Source organism: Mytilus californianus, unplaced genomic scaffold (assembly GCF_021869535.1).
Source record: "Mytilus californianus isolate M0D057914Y unplaced genomic scaffold, xbMytCali1.0.p SCAF_6, whole genome shotgun sequence".
In the NCBI taxonomy this organism is placed as follows: Eukaryota; Metazoa; Mollusca; class Bivalvia; order Mytilida; family Mytilidae; genus Mytilus; species Mytilus californianus.
Window position 1 is genome coordinate 108,323,208 of NW_026262712.1, and position 16,007 is coordinate 108,339,214.

The window sequence follows — 16,007 nt, forward strand, 5'->3', positions numbered from 1 at the left end:
ATTAAAAACAATATTTTACTGTAAACTATTATTGTATTCAACAGTGGCCTGTTTTGCTGCTTTCAAAACAACACAACTAGGCACATATTCAAAACAACTGCCAGTTTGGTTAAATTTACATGATAACAATGTACACAATGTATCGTCGTTGAGTTCTGATCTGAATTTAGTGTAAATCTTCTTTATAATTGAAAATGCTCTCTCACAGTCAGAATTGCTATTTGGCAGAAATAAAATAGCTTTTTGCAGATGATCCAATATAAATATAAGAGTTATGTAGGGTGCACAATGCATTGTTCTCTCGATCACTTTCTTTGATCCATTTAAACTTGGACTCCCAACTCTTTTGGTACGTCACATATATTGTTTTCGCTTAGTACTTGGCTCTTTAGACAACGGTACAGGTCCAGAAAGCAACCTCTTTCTGCTGGACATTTCCCCAAAGTTAATTTGAAAGAAAGAAAGTCAAAAAACCTTAAAATATACTCACAAACTAACTTGAAGGGCTTTTCTTGTTTGTCCATATCGAAAAATAAACAATGGCGACCCAAGCAATACTTCGAAATTTTCGGTATTTAACATCTATTTATGAAAAAACCCAAGAATTGCGATATCACTAACGACCAAAAAAAATCAAAACAACGAAAAAGCATGTAATGGCGTGGAAAGTGGAGAAAAACGTGTACACTCCATGTGACAAAATCTTTGAGGGTAAACCGTTAAAAAGCGTGTATTACACATGAATATCATGTGAGTTGGCAACTATGGGACCTATATCAGTGAACGTAGCTGATAAATGTTCATCAAATGAAAATCCCAATAATGATATACTAAAAATTTTACGTGTTAACCTCTCTTCTGCTAACGCAGTGATCTCTATCTGCTCATGTACTTCTGATAACTCCTATTGTTTATAAAAGTTATAATTGCTTGACCAAACCATTAAAATGAATATCTATTGCCATATCTAATAAAATAAAAGAAGTAATCTTGCAAACATATTCATAATCATACGTTGCACTATGTATTTACTTTGTTTACAGCAAGTTTTTTTTGGGCAGGAAAGTACGTAAATCGAATATCTATTTCCATATTTAATGAATAACAGAAGTAATCTTGCAAACATATTCATGATCATACATTCTGCAGTGTATTTACTTTGTTTACAGCGAGTTTTGGCCGGAAAATACTTAAGCTAAATATCTATTTCCATATTTAACGAATAAAAGAAGTAATCTTGCAAACATATTGATGATAACTTGTGATAGTGTGTTTCCAATCTTATAACTTTTGTGTAATCAATCCTCATTCAGTTCTAAACCAAGATCCTGAAATTTCACAGGTAGATTGGAATAATTTTAGGAATTTTTCAGTATTATTTCAGACTTGGATACTTAAGCCATTTTTCAGCCACATTTTCAAAAGTCAGTAATTCCAAATGTTGTGTAATCAACTACAGTTTTCAAACCAGACAGATGGGTCAGTATGCGTAACTAATTTTCCATAGGTGGTAATGGTAACATTTTCTTCTGTAGCTCAGTCCATATCGTAAACTTGGATATGTATGATGGCTCGTTTCGAAGCTGAGACATTTTCACAGATGTGGTTAAATTTTCGGGGTACGAAATGTGATTCATTTTTCTGTAAATTAGCACACCCTGAAAATCCTTTCGTGATGCGGCTCCTTGTTGTAAAAAATCCCCTTTTTCACACAATAAGTTCTTTGAAAATTTAATACTTTGTATACATTTAATAACTCCATAGTTTTTACACATTTATTCTATGGTCCTCTACTTTCCAAATCAACACAAATGGTTAAGCTCAGTCACTTGTTAAAAATAGAAACATGTCCAATATTGCTACACAGAGATTTTTTGTTTATGCACAACTTTTGTGTTCCTCAATTTGAGGCGCATGAGAGGTATTGACCCAGATCCTTGAAACTTTACATAAGTATAAAAGTTTACAAGTCTGCACACCGATTGAAGTTTTTCACCTCCCGTATTGAGTTTATAAAGATTTCCCCCAAATTTTGCATTTTATATTTCTATATATTTAAATGTTCATTATAGACCATTCTCCATTATTTAAGAAACATTCTATAGAAACCTGGCCATTGGAGCCTTTGATCCATTATACTCTTAAAATATTTTCATTGTTTTTTTGTATCAAATTTGTTTGATTTTTTGTTTGTATATGCAATTCACAATTTATGATTCAGACACTATTCTCTTATATTAAACACATGTGACTTTATATTATCTTATTTGTAATTGTATGTTGGACCTTAAAATGGAAAGGCACATAGCTACCTTGTTGACAGATATTTTATAGAAAATATAAATATGGCACACCTTGTTAGAGGCAATAGTCTTGTGTTGCTATAAATTAGATGATGAAAATAAACAAAAAATTATGTCAGTCACCAAGACAGTGGTTAAAATTTTTAGTTTTGACAGACAGTAAATATTATTTTTTTAGTAAATATTTTCATGGTATATATTTTTACCAATTTTGACTAAATGAGATCACATTGTAGAAACCATAGACTAATTTATAGATATAAAGCTGGCAATGGTAATACTTGTATTTTATGATTTTTACCACTATATATTAAATGCTGTGATAAGTGGCACATAAAATTCTTGATAAAGGAGCCATTTTTTTTAACTGCTTTCTGATTTTCCATAAAATTGTTATAACATAGCAGTTAATATGTTTAAACAGATGCTTGTGAAGTGTTTGTCATATAAAGTACCATGGTAAACCATCACTGTCAAATATCTATATATGGTGTATTTTATTTTTCTGTATTGTATATTTTAATGGTTGGAAAGCAATAACAAACAAGATATCTCTGATATTATATAACAAGGGGTGATCAATAACTGGACAGATGTTCTTCATGTTCTCTTCAATTTTTTTTGTAGTACCCATCAGTTAAATGCTTTTTTCATTACAAAAATACAAAAATAGATAAGAAAATATATTACATGTTAAACCAACCAAATACTAATGTGCTGAATTGTTCTAGTTTTCTTAAGATTATGTGTACATAACTTGGCAAATACATCTATGGTCACTTCAACACCAAACTATTTCTTGTAAAAGTAATAATGAATTCCTCAATTTCTATTATCACAATTCTATTCTGTATCACATAAATATTTCTTCTGTTATAAAAATTTCACATAAAATTTATAAATATTCTTCCTCTTTCTAAACTTGAATTTATATAAATTTTAGGCAACGTCTGATATACAATAGGAAAGAAACAAAAATAAAGATCATAAGTATGTTTCAATTCTGTATATAAATGTTATACAATATAAACTAAGTGCATCAATGTATAATTTCTCACTTATTCTCACTAAAATTCTCTTAACTTTGTAATAATGTTTAATAGAATAGCATAGTGACCATCTCAAGAGTTATTACCAAATAGAAATATCTCCTCTGCCAGCTACTTATTGCATTTTAAGGTTATTATTTTATGCCAGTAATATTTTCCCTGTAAATTGTTTGATAATTTCCGTTTTCACATATTCAGTCCAAAATCCCAATATCCTATTATAAAAGGATAATCGGTATTCAGAGCTTCTTTAAATTATTATTCAGTGGAACATTCTTAAATTAGACTCCATAACCAGGGCATGATCTTGTGACAATCCCAAAACAAAGTTTGAATTATTTTAGACTCAGTGTTTTTACTTTTCCATGGCTTCCTTGGTTACACTACTAATAGGATGAGACCTATCTTTTCCATAAGACTACTTTAAAAATAGCATCTCCTTTAATTTAAAAAAAAATAATAATATAGGTCCATCCCCTTCTCAACACATCTCCTCCATGGCTTTCTGGACTGCACTGTTGATTGGATGGGACCTATCTTTTCCAAAAGTTCATCATATTTTGTTTTGTAATAAACCATTTATGTATAATAATAATAATAATAATAATAATAATAATAATAAATTCTTTATTTAAAGAGGGTAAACACAGTTAGTTACAATAAATAATCTTCCCTGAGGCCCTCATATACAATACAAGTAAAAAAATAATAATAAGAGAAAAAAAGCAAACATACAACATATTAACACATAGTCATTTAACAATCGTATAGTCATGATAGTTCAATTTAACAATCGTATAGTCATGATAGTTCAGTGTACATGTACCATTAGAACATATAAAACATTTTGATTCAAGATCATTAATGATCTGAATTAAGTCCTCCTTACTTTTCCCACCATATCCAGAATTATCATTTGATTTGGAAAGTTCAGTTATTGAGTCTAATGAGAGGTCAAGGTTCTGAGCTTGATCATTATTATTTTCGGACATTTGTGAGTTCTCTTGGGAAAATTCAAAAAATTTTCTATAAATTCAACTGGTGTGGATTATCTTGGTTGAGATGAAATGATTTCTTTTTCAAGGGATTCATAGGTTGCCACAAAAGTGTCAATCCAAGTATAAACATTGTGACCTTGAACATTAATTGTACCAGTACTTACATATAATGTCAGTGTTACTGAGTTACTGACAGTTTTGTATATATTTCCATACTGAAAATGACTTCTTATAAAGTTCAGATCATTATCCAAGATTCTCTGTACATCTTGTAACATATGTTGTGCGACATGAATAGTTACACTATGCTTCTTCGGAGATATTTGAAAAAGTCTGGCACATTTTCAGCTGATAAATCGAGTGAAATACTTTCATTTTCTGAATTTTGTTCTCTTGATTCACTATTTCCATTAAAAAGTGTAGTTGCATTGAAAGAATTAAACAGTGATTTCACAGCAGTAAAACTGTTTAGTAAAGACATAATCCATTTATCAGGAGCACTCAGAATAACATCCTCTCTCTTCAGGTAGTTCAGAGTCTTATTGTACAACCGCCTTATTCCAGGTAACTCTTTGTATAGCAAGTATCGCCTAGTTGGCCCTTGAAACTAGAGAACTTTTCTTTGTAAGTACTTCAAATTGAGAAAGGCATCCATAGAACAGTATTTTTCTTATTTTGTACATGTGTTCTAACAAGGAATACAGAAGGTAAATATGAGACTGAAAAATTAGAATTTGAAAAGAATGTCCAATAGAATTCACTACTTCTAATGGTTTTTATCATTTAGAAAGAAATGTATTGCATTATTTACCTGGAATTATGCAGTCTGACGTGTTAAAGTCTATGATCTCTGTTGTTGTATCAAAATCAGTGCATGTTCCATAATCTCACAGCGTTGTTTGGTAAGAAATGTATTGAAATTGCTCACCAGGAATAAGGCAGTTTGACAAGTTAAATTCTTTGATATCTGTACTCTTATTGAATTCAGTTAATGTTCCGTAATATGACGGTGTTGTTTGGTAAAAGATGTATTTAATTGCCCAACTGGAATTATGCAGTCTTGTCATCATGTTAATTTTTTTTTATCTCTGTGGTTGTATTAAAATCCTTGCATGTTCCGTAATCTGGCGTTGTTGTTATTGATAAGAAATGTATTGAATTGCTCACATGGAATAAAGTAGTCTAGTAAGTTAAATTCTGTTATGCACTTTGATATTTGTGGTTGTAACATAATCTAACAACGTTGCTTTGTAGGAAATGAAAAGAATTGTTTTCTTAAATAAGGCAGTCTGACGAGTTGAACTCTTTGATCTCTTGTTGTATTAAAACCTGTTGTTCCATAATCTGACTGCGTTGTTTGAAGTCCATTTTATCCAATCAATCATGAAGCAGCATATGAATGGGTTATCCTCAATGTCCCTGAAAAAAGAAATTTATAATTTAAAATTTAAATCTAAATCTTGTACATTTCCCCGATAATCTGACATTGTTGCTTGGTAAGAAATGTATTGAATTGCTTTTTCTGGAACAAGACAGTCTGACGTGTTTGATAGCTTTACTTTAATTGAAATCAGTGCATGTTTCATAATCTGACATTGTTGCTTGGTAATAAATTTATTGAATTTCTAACCTGGAATAAGGCAGTCTGATGTGTTAAACTCTTTGATATCTGTGGTTTTATCACAATCTGTTCCATAATCTGAAACTTCGTTTGATAGGAAATCCATTTTATTCAATCTATCATTGCACAGCATATTAATGGGTTATCCTCAATGTCCCTTTCATTAACTGGAATTATGCAGTCTGTCATGTTAAACTCTTTGATATCTGTGGTTATGTTAAATTCAGTGCATGTTCCATATTCTGACATTGTTGCTTGGTAGGAAATGTATTGAATTGTTTAGGGCTATTCCAGAAAAAAATGTATGGGGGTGTTGGACGGCAGTTGATCTTTTTTTGCATGGGTGATGGGGGGAGGAGGAATTAAAATTGTGTGGGTAGTTGTTCTCTTACACAACTTAATTAGATGGGTGGTTGTACCTAAAGAGAAGAAAATATCTTTTTCAGTTGATAGAACCTTCAAATATCGATGGAAAACGTGTTTTATTCGGCGATTTTGTTTACTTTTTGCGCATATTAAATCCTTTGGTTAATGCCCGAGCGTTTCGAATGGAACTGTATATGCATATCGGTGCTCCTAAAAGGGAGAGAGTTACGAAGTGTCAGAGTAGTAACTGGTTCCCGGATTTCTTTTTTTAACTGTTTTCCCTAATGTGACATGTTCAGTTACCAGATTGTTTACCGCATGGAAACAGCATGGCTGGACAGTGGGATGTTATCGCTGTTTGTTCCTGGCTCCAATCCAATGGATTGGGGAAATTTGCGGACTTTTTTACAGGTAATATTTGTTCATTAAAGGAGATGGTGTTGTGAAAATTTATCCACAACTCGAAGACTGGCTCCAGAAAAGCAATGTTTACCATGTTATTAACGAAATAAATGCAAAAAACAAAAAGTCAGTATGTTTTACTGACAATCGAAATTAAACAGATAAATGAGTGTATATTCGAAAGGAAGTTACAGAGTCCCAATACAAACAATAAAATGATTTTAATAAGGGTTATTAAAAAACATTTTTCATACGAGAAAAGGCTGTTTTGTTGGCATCTTGATTCTTGATTGATTTTTATTTTATCATTATATATATATAATAAAAACACAGAAATGACAAAAATAAACATAATATAACCACAAGAGTATTTTTTTATCAGTATTGTGTGAAATATGCTCCAGAACTTGATTAGTACAGTGAAATGTTTTGTCAGAAGGTAATATAATTATTTGTTTGCCTTTGGCATAGTTTGATTGTTATTATTCTGAGTATACATGAGGGTCGTAATGGGGGTACCTTCATGACCAATAACGGTAAAAATTCTTAACAAATGACGTTAACAGTAATTTTTGGTACATGACGATGAAATGTACACTTTCTTTTAGACGATAAAAAAATCAACTGATTTTGACGAATCACGTTAAATTTTTTCCAAAAATAACGGTAACGATAATTATTTGAGACCTCTGACGAATCACGATAAGGATATTTTGACAAATCACGGTAAAATTTTAACCAATATGATGCGAACGGTAGCCAAAAATGACCGTTTGACGCCTGACGGTAAATGGCATTCCTACCCTCATACATGGGTAAATTAATTATAACCAAAAAATTACTTTTATGTACACATGTAGTAAAATAAATAAGTCACAGTAGTTTTTCAAACTTGCAAGCAGATTCTATTGAACTTTGTAGGAAATCAATGTCGGATATAAATTGCCAGTATTATTTGTAAGTAGTAGAACTTATGAACCTACACATGCTTTTGGTGGATGGATATTTTATCATACTTAATAACTTATAGCTAGCTTGCTGTGTAAAAGCACTATATAATCAATAATTTTAATGCACATTTACTTGTTTTCATGCTGTTTATTCATTTCACTTTTTCTGTTATTTTCAACATATATTTATAAACAAATTGCCTAATGTGATAAAGATATTTGATGCAGTTTACATGTACATGAAATTATCACAAATTAATTCTACCACAAAATTTTTAGATGTTGATGGAATTTGTATACGGTAATCATTTTTAACTTTCATACCCTGCTATATATCCATATATCTATCACATATATTATTCTTGTGCTTCTATAATCATTCTACAGGCATGGATTTAGAGGTTGGCATATGTCTTGCCCTTTCCCCACTAAAAATGAGAGGATTTTTTTTAACACAGTAAACATTTAAGCATTGTTACCCTAGACAATGAATGAAAAAAATGCACCTACTAAAACCAAAGTCCTGGATCTGTGTCTGCTTTGTATTTCTCAAAGTTTCCTTTGATTATTATTCTTTTAAAGGTGATTATTGATAACAAATTATGAAAGGTATTTCACACCAAAACCAGCACTTTAATATAAAAAAAGTACTTCAATAGATAATTAACATACCGGGTAGATACTATTTACTAATATTCAATCTTAACTCTTTGTCAGGTAAGTGATTCAGTTCTAGTAGAGGTTAGCCTAGAACTGAATAAATGCTTTTAAGACTAACCTCAGACTTTTCGAGATAGAATGAATAGTTACAAACAAAATGTATATATAGTGGTCACATAATACCTAAGAAATGGAATCGGATATAAAACTTTTGTCAGAAACTACAGAGACAATTTGAATAAAACTAGAGGAGTGGTCCATGATTGTCATTTACTACAATTGTAACTCTCAATTTTTTAAATGACTGCTTTATACTCTGATTGGCTGTCCGACACTTTTTGTATGTCGTGGTCACTTTTGCCATCTGTAGACATTTGGTTTATATTAGCCTAAATTATTGTATATCATTGTCCGTCCATCCGTCATCACCACTTAGGACAAAAACCCAAAACAACTTTCACCTATTTTCATGTTTCAATAAATCATCATATCCTATCCCAGCACCCCAACTCCATAGATCACTACGTGTTTGGAACATCTACTTGGACCAATCAGAATAAACTTTTTTTATTTAGGAGTATTTTGAGGGGCATAAGGAAGGGAGGGGTTTACTAAAGAACCCTATGGGATTTTATTTTTTTAAATTTTCAAATAAATATAAACGTGAAAACCGTAGGTAATAGATGTACTTGGTCTTCAGTAATGATCACTGGACAATAAAACAAAAATAAAATAAAGGGTAAGTCCCTGGGGGTCACCACCACCCCCTTCAATTTGAGAATGTGCTTTTATCTTGCAAACGGTCCAGATTCCCACCCCTAAACCATATATATTCTTGTATGGGACAATAAAACAAATCAAATGAAATATAGAGGGAGTTCCCAGTGTCGCCCCCACCCCTGTCCTGTTTGAGAATGTGTAAACGGTTTAGATCCCCACCCCTAAACCATATATATTCTTGTACGGGACATTAAAACAAATCAAATGAAATATAGAGTGAGTCTTCGGGGTCACCCCCACCCCCATCCTGTTTGAGAACGTGTAAACGGTTTAGATCCCCACCCCTAAACCATATATATTCTTGTATGGGACAATAAAACAAATCAAATGAAATATAGGGGTAGTCTCTTGTGATCACCCCCACCCCCTTCTGTTTGAGAACTTGAAAATGATCGAGATCCACACCCCTAAACCATATATATTCTCGTATGGGACAATAACACAAATCAAATGAAATATATGGGGAGTCCCCAGGGGTCATCCCCACCCCTCCTGTTTGAGAAAACAAAACATGTTAGAAAACACAATCATTTCAAATTTTCATTGTCATCAAATCCTTTATAAGCAAGTGAGATGTGACAGCTAAAATGGAAAAAATTATAGGGGTAGTACCAAGGGTTTTATAATTACAGGGCTTTGTTTGGGAGACTTTGTAACAGCATCCTGTTACTATTATGTATTTTTTTAAATGAAATTTCATAGAAATGTGCCTTGTATGGTAAATATTCAACTTTGTCATTTGCTATTCATGTTAAGTTGGATTGAATGATAGTTAGGAGGGGGTTTAATGTATAATCACAGTAAGTATTTGTTTTACAAGACCATTTTTTTTATAATTTCAGAAGAAGAAATAGATGGTAATGCTTTATTGGGCCTAAACGAAGATGAGGTGTTACAGATTTTCCCAAAAATGGGACCAAGGGCAAAATTTAGGACCCTCCTTCATCAGTTAAAGGTATGAACATAACGCCAGATCCTTTTATATTTAACATGTTTTATTATTATCAAAGGACATCTATGTTTTTATGCCCCACCTACGATAGTAGAGGGCCATTATGTTTTCTGGTCTGTGCATCCGTTCGTTTGTCTGTTTGTTCGTCCGTCTGTCCCGTGTCAGGCAAAAGTTTTTGGTCAAGATAGTTTTTGATGAAGTTGAAATCCAATCAACTTGAAACTCAGTACACATGTTCCCTATGATATGATCTTTCTAATTTTAATGCCAAATTAGAGTTTTGACCCCCTATTTCACGGTCCACTGAACATAGAAAATGATAGTGTGAGTGGGGCATCCATGTACTTTGGACACATTCTTGTTTACATATGTGAATGTTTGGCATGATTTTGGTTTCCTTTTCTTATTTCAAATCATGTCGTGCTTTTCTTTGACAGATCAATATTTATGAAATGCATTTATCATCAGAACATATGTTGATAGATATATGCAACATACTTCACTGAAGCTGTACTGTGACATATAATTGCTTATATTTATTACATTTGGTCTTGTTTTCTGCCATTAACCACCAAAACTGTCATCTGTAGATCCATCCTAATATCCCTTTTTTACTTGTTTTTTATGTTGAACATGTTCTTGTCTGATTTTATCCCCATCAGTGATCATACGATGTTGAAGAACCATCAATCAATCAATTTAAAAGATAAACAATTTTTATTATGTTACAGGAAGGTGACATGAAGGAAAAAAAGCCTGAGAAGCCTGAAGAAGTCACCAAAGCATCTGTAACACTTGAGGCTGTAACTTTTGAAATACAACCAGAAAATATGGAACATGTAGAAATAAATGATCTTGAGACCAAGCAACAAGATGTTAAGGTTGAACCACAGATTGTCAACAGAAAACAGGCTATCCCAAAAGCACAGATAACAGCAAAGTTAGCACCTGGTACTCAGATGACACTTAATCATTTTCTGAAGGGAAAAATGGATCCTAAATGTGACAGGTGTGTAACTATACCCATTGCAAATGAAGTTATAGGGGTATACAGTTTTGACCTAATGGTAACAACTTTTTGTCATTACTTTTCCTCTGTCCTCTGTTGTAATAGAAAATAAAGGGATATGGAGTAAATGTACATGGGACAAAATTGCACAAAATACATAGAGAAAATACAAATTATCAATCAACAGGGCTTTTATTCCTGTTCTTCATCTTGACAGTCGATGTAGAGTCTTCAACAATGAACGAATCATTCATAGCCTACAACAAGGTCAAGACGGCCCCTAGCATCTTTCTACATCCATTTAATTGTTTATTTAATAGGTGAGCTTTGCAGGTTTAGATGAATATTAGGTTTTACTGTCAACAAATATGGGCACCACGCTTTAAAAAAAAACATTTAAATAGAGAAAACGAAAAGTGGCAATTTATTCAGATGTTCTGTAGCTCAAAAAACAAAAAGGAATAACCCTGTCTGTCTCTCCGTCTGTCTTACTAAGTTTAATATTGCAATATGTGGCAACAGGTGTCCTAAGTGGAAAAAGGGGGGTATCTGTTACTCTGCACACATTCTGTCTTTATTTCAATTTAGTATGATGCTTGTATTTATATACAAATGAAATAATGTTTTTTTTTTTTTTCAGATATGGTGAATTGAGGCGTATTGGTTTTAAAGTTTTCGAACAAGAGTTCCTAGATTTGCAAACACCTATGAAGCGTGCATGGTATGAGTTTTGGAACAAAAAGGCTTTGGACTTAGCACATGAAAATACCAAAAGATCTTATATGGAAGGTTTGATAAAAAAAGCCTGGTCATATGAAGGTGGCAGACAGATTGCACTATGCAAATTTGGGAAGGAAATCTGTAAAGCTCAAAAATTAGAAAATGATCCATTCAGTTGCTATGAGCAAGCAGCAGAACAGAAACAAAATGAAATACAGAAATTGGAGACAGAAAAGACAGAAAAAGAGCAGGAACTTTGTAGTCGAATATACAAAGGAACCATTTCTATGAATGATAAAGTTTCATTACGAAAGCATATAAAATTGATAACAGTTGATGCTGAGAAAGCTGAGAAAGATTATTCAAAAATACTAACAAACTGGACAGCTCATGCTTATAAAGTTGAGAGACGGGGTGTAGAGAAAAAGAAACCTGGTAGGAAAAGGAAAGCAGAAATACAGGAGATAAAATATCTGACTGCAAAGGAGTTAAGGTCTAAGAAAAGTAAAGTTGATAACCAGTCAGCAGGCAACCAAGATAAAAGTATGGAGTCAAATGATATGTTTGTAGAAGACCCAGCTGAGATCACAAGTGACAACCATGATGAAGGTATGGAGTCAAATGATGTTATGTTTGTAGACGACCCAGCTGAGATAACAAAGGACAACCATGATGAAGGTATGGAGTCAAATGATGTAATGTTTGTAGAAGACCCAGCTGAGATAACAAAGGACAACCATGATGAAGGTATGGAGTCAAATGATGTAATGTTTGTAGAAGACCCAGCTGAGATCACAAGGGATAACAACAATGAAGGTATGGAGAAAAAGAATCAGGAAAAACAGAAGAAAAATCCAATGACAAAGAAAAACATGACCCTATTTATACCACAGACATATGATACGTACCTTGGAATAAAGTTGTTATTTCCAGGAATCAGTCAGAACACAGTTGGGCTTCCCCATGGTCTATCACGAGGTTCAAACGCTTGCACTGGTTTCTGCCTAAAATTGGCTGAACATTTTTTTAACGAAAAATTTTCTCTTCACATTAAACCCGCACTTTCCGAGTATAGAAGTAGCCTGCATGAAATAGTATCAAGGTATGAGGACAGAAACATTCAGATGATGGACACAAAATCAGCTATGACATATTTTGGATATCAGAATTCGATGAAAATTATATCAGACACATATTGGCACCGACAACTTGGTGTAGGTGCTGATGACCCATTAGAAATATGCAGTGCAGAATACAACAGATCGATAAACTCACAAGAAAGAGAAGCCCTTTTTATCACTGTGTCAGACAAAACATTCATCATTTTAAATAATGAGGAAGGAGATCAAGTCCTTTTTGACTCCCATGTGCATTACACTGATGATAACATGACTCTAGAAGATACTTTAAACAGAAAAGATCTACATGGTCTGATTGCTGCAAGTGACAAAACCTCAAACATGCTTATGTATGTATTTGCTCATGTTGTAAATGAACTAAGATGTTCCACTGATACCGGATGTATGTATCGCTGTCAAAAAAACTAAAAGATGCTCCTTGTTTACCTATGCGGGAAAATTCAATAAATGTCTCATGTAAAGAAAATACAACAAATTTAAATATTTATAAAAGAAGATTAAAGAATGATAATTTTCAGCGTGATGGCCGGAGATCAGCAGCAATAAAAAATGGTATTTGGTATGATTTGAACTATTGTAAAAACAATTGGAATGATGCTATCTTATCATTGGTAAAACTGGCAAATGATGAAAAGAAAAACATTTTACGACGAATACAGTATTTTGGAATTTTGAAAGTATCAGAAAAATTAGAAAATGGTCAGTTAATGCCATTAAAAGAACTTTATGAACTCTATTCTACTGAATGTAATAATGAATTATTGTTTTGCTCTTTAAAAACTAAATTGTTTAGTTACCATTCTGCATCATATAGAGATCTTTTCATGAGATATTTACCTGTCATACAAATTTACAAAGCTGTAGATAATCAGACTCGAGCCTTTATTCTAAAGAAACCTATTGACAAAGACTTTGCAAATTTAATAGCAACAATTGAATGGCCCAACAGAAATGAACTTTTGAAAAAGAACATTAGTACAAAACTTGAAAATATCATGACACCAGCATTAAATAGCTGCTCTGAAAAGGACAGACATATTCTTAAGTATATAATATCCACACTAACTTCGGTGGAGTTTCTGAACAAAACTGGAATAGATGGAAAAAGATATCAAAGAAGCAGCTTAAATACCAGTATGACATATGCAAAAGAAACAATACAGAAATGGACTGTAAACAAAGACTCATTGAGTGCAAATATGCTGCACAAGAAGAGAACAGAAACAGGACAACGAATACAGGTGCTTGGATCTGGAAGGAAACTTCTTGCTGAAAAGTATCCTGATTTAACAACATTAATGTTAAGACTGTTCGATGCTGGAGGAGATGGATTACAAAGTCATCCAAGATTAATATGCGACACTTTATTTTTACATAAAAGTAAATGGATGAACATGCCTCGATGTGTAACAATTTTAAAACAGATCTATGATATTGATATATCAATTAGTGCAGCTTATACTTATACAGAAAACTATCGTGAAAAAAGTCACCAAGCAAAACGTCATCATCATGGCAAAAATGTAAATCCTGGTATATCATTAAAGAAACCAACAAGAGATGGGAACCACAATCCATCAATTAATGATCATTTTGCACAGACAGACATAAACTATTCAATAGAAGAGACTCTGATCAACAATGGAAAAGTCATCGCAAGAGACGATAAGGCTTTAGTACATTGCGATGTAGAAATTGTACAAAGACCAAGTAAATCTTGGAAAAAAGTCATCTTTTCAGACCATGATTGGGAAAAGGACACAAAAAGAAGTTTGCAAATTACAACTTATCAATTTGTTAAAGTGAAGGATATGTCAGAAAATGAGGATATCGTTGCGCAATTCAGTGGAATTCCCATTTGTCAAAGTAGATTAACCGGTGGAGGATTGTCAATAGTAAAAATCCATTACTTTGAAAATTCTACTGTGTTTAGACACTTTAACGAATTATTGTTTGTCATGACTTTGGAAAATCAGCATGTGTTTTTCCAGACAGGAGATAATGGTCTTATACCCCAATTATTAATAACAGTTGATGGAGGTCCAGATGAGAGACCCAGGAACAAACAGACTATGTTTGCGACTGTCCTCCTAAGAAAACTTTTGAACATAGATAAAGTAAAAGTAATTTCATATGCTGAAGGATGCAGCAAACGACATTCAGTGGAAAGACTACATTTTGCTGAAGGCAGATCTTTATCGCAAAGTGGCGTAATTTCTTCTAAAAGTATAAATGAAAATGAGACAGAAGAAGGCTTGTTTAGCCAGGAAAAGTTCAAAGAAAATATGGAAGCTGCCAGAGAAGAGGCAGTTAACAGAATAGATGAAACACCATATGCGAGTGAAAAAATAGAGGCAGTAAAACCTCCTCCAGATTTTGATTGGATTTTGACACCAGAGACCATATCAAAAATAATTTCATTCTTGAAGAAAGACACTAGTGAACATCGCTTTGAAAACAACTTTAGCATAAAGCCAGAAGGACCAGTATGGAATAAACTGTGCAAACTGTATGGTATTAGTCCAACAAAATGCTTCAATGCAGTTTCAGTTTTCAATGAAATGTACGACCCCAAATCTGCATGGCTCCAGCATTATGCCTACAGTTGTTATAGACCAGATGATTCCTGGATAGGAAATAGTATAAACAGATATGAAATTCAACCAATTGTGGACATAAGCAAGTTACCAGAGCATAAGTATTTGCCTTATCTGGAAGCAAAAAAGCTTGTGCAATATTTTTTAGATAATAAGGTAGAACTTCCAGACTTCCTTAGGGTTCCAGATTTTTATTTACCATCAAAAAACATTGAATCATTAAGGAAAAACAATGAGTCTGTATTTTCAAATGAAAGAGATTTCACCAATGTTCAGAATTTGCTTGGTGTCAGCTCAGATGAAATACGGGCATACATCAGAAAAAAAGAAGAAAAAAAGGAGGATTCAGTGAAAAAGACTGAAATTAAGAAAGCATTCTCGAATCGTTTGTTAGGAAAGCTGACAGTTATAGAACTAAAAAAAGTACTTGAGGAGTTCAAGGTTTCATGGACAAGACAACA

The 16,007-nt window shown here is 32.8% G+C and overlaps 1 protein-coding gene across 4 annotated transcripts; it reads left to right on the plus strand.

Annotated features, from left to right (window-relative positions):
- Window positions 1-6,255: 6,255 nt before the first annotated feature.
- On the plus strand, window positions 6,256-15,038 carry LOC127704263 (uncharacterized). 4 transcript variants are annotated; one of them, XM_052208251.1, is made up of 6 exons: window positions 6,256-6,748; window positions 7,661-7,696; window positions 9,972-10,084; window positions 10,813-11,090; window positions 11,731-12,419; window positions 12,489-15,038. In XM_052208251.1, exons 3-6 carry the CDS (start codon window positions 10,040-10,042, stop codon window positions 13,355-13,357), a joined length of 1,881 nt encoding a protein of 626 aa, XP_052064211.1. In that variant the 5' UTR covers window positions 6,256-6,748; window positions 7,661-7,696; window positions 9,972-10,039; the 3' UTR covers window positions 13,358-15,038. The 4 variants fall into 4 exon arrangements, with proteins under 4 accessions (XP_052064211.1, XP_052064212.1, XP_052064209.1 ...); XM_052208252.1 differs by having other exon boundaries at window positions 12,558-15,038; XM_052208249.1 differs by having other exon boundaries at window positions 11,731-15,038.
- Window positions 15,039-16,007: the final 969 nt, after the last annotated feature.

Coding starts and splice junctions, on each gene's coding strand:
- LOC127704263 (XM_052208250.1), top strand. CDS start 10,040: ATGGGACCAAGGGCAAAATTTAGGACCCTCCTTCATCAGTTAAAG. Junction 10,085..10,812: donor CCCTCCTTCATCAGTTAAAG/GTATGAACATAA, acceptor ATTATGTTACAG/GAAGGTGACATGAAGGAAAA. Junction 11,091..11,730: donor ATGGATCCTAAATGTGACAG/GTGTGTAACTAT, acceptor TTTTTTTTTCAG/ATATGGTGAATTGAGGCGTA.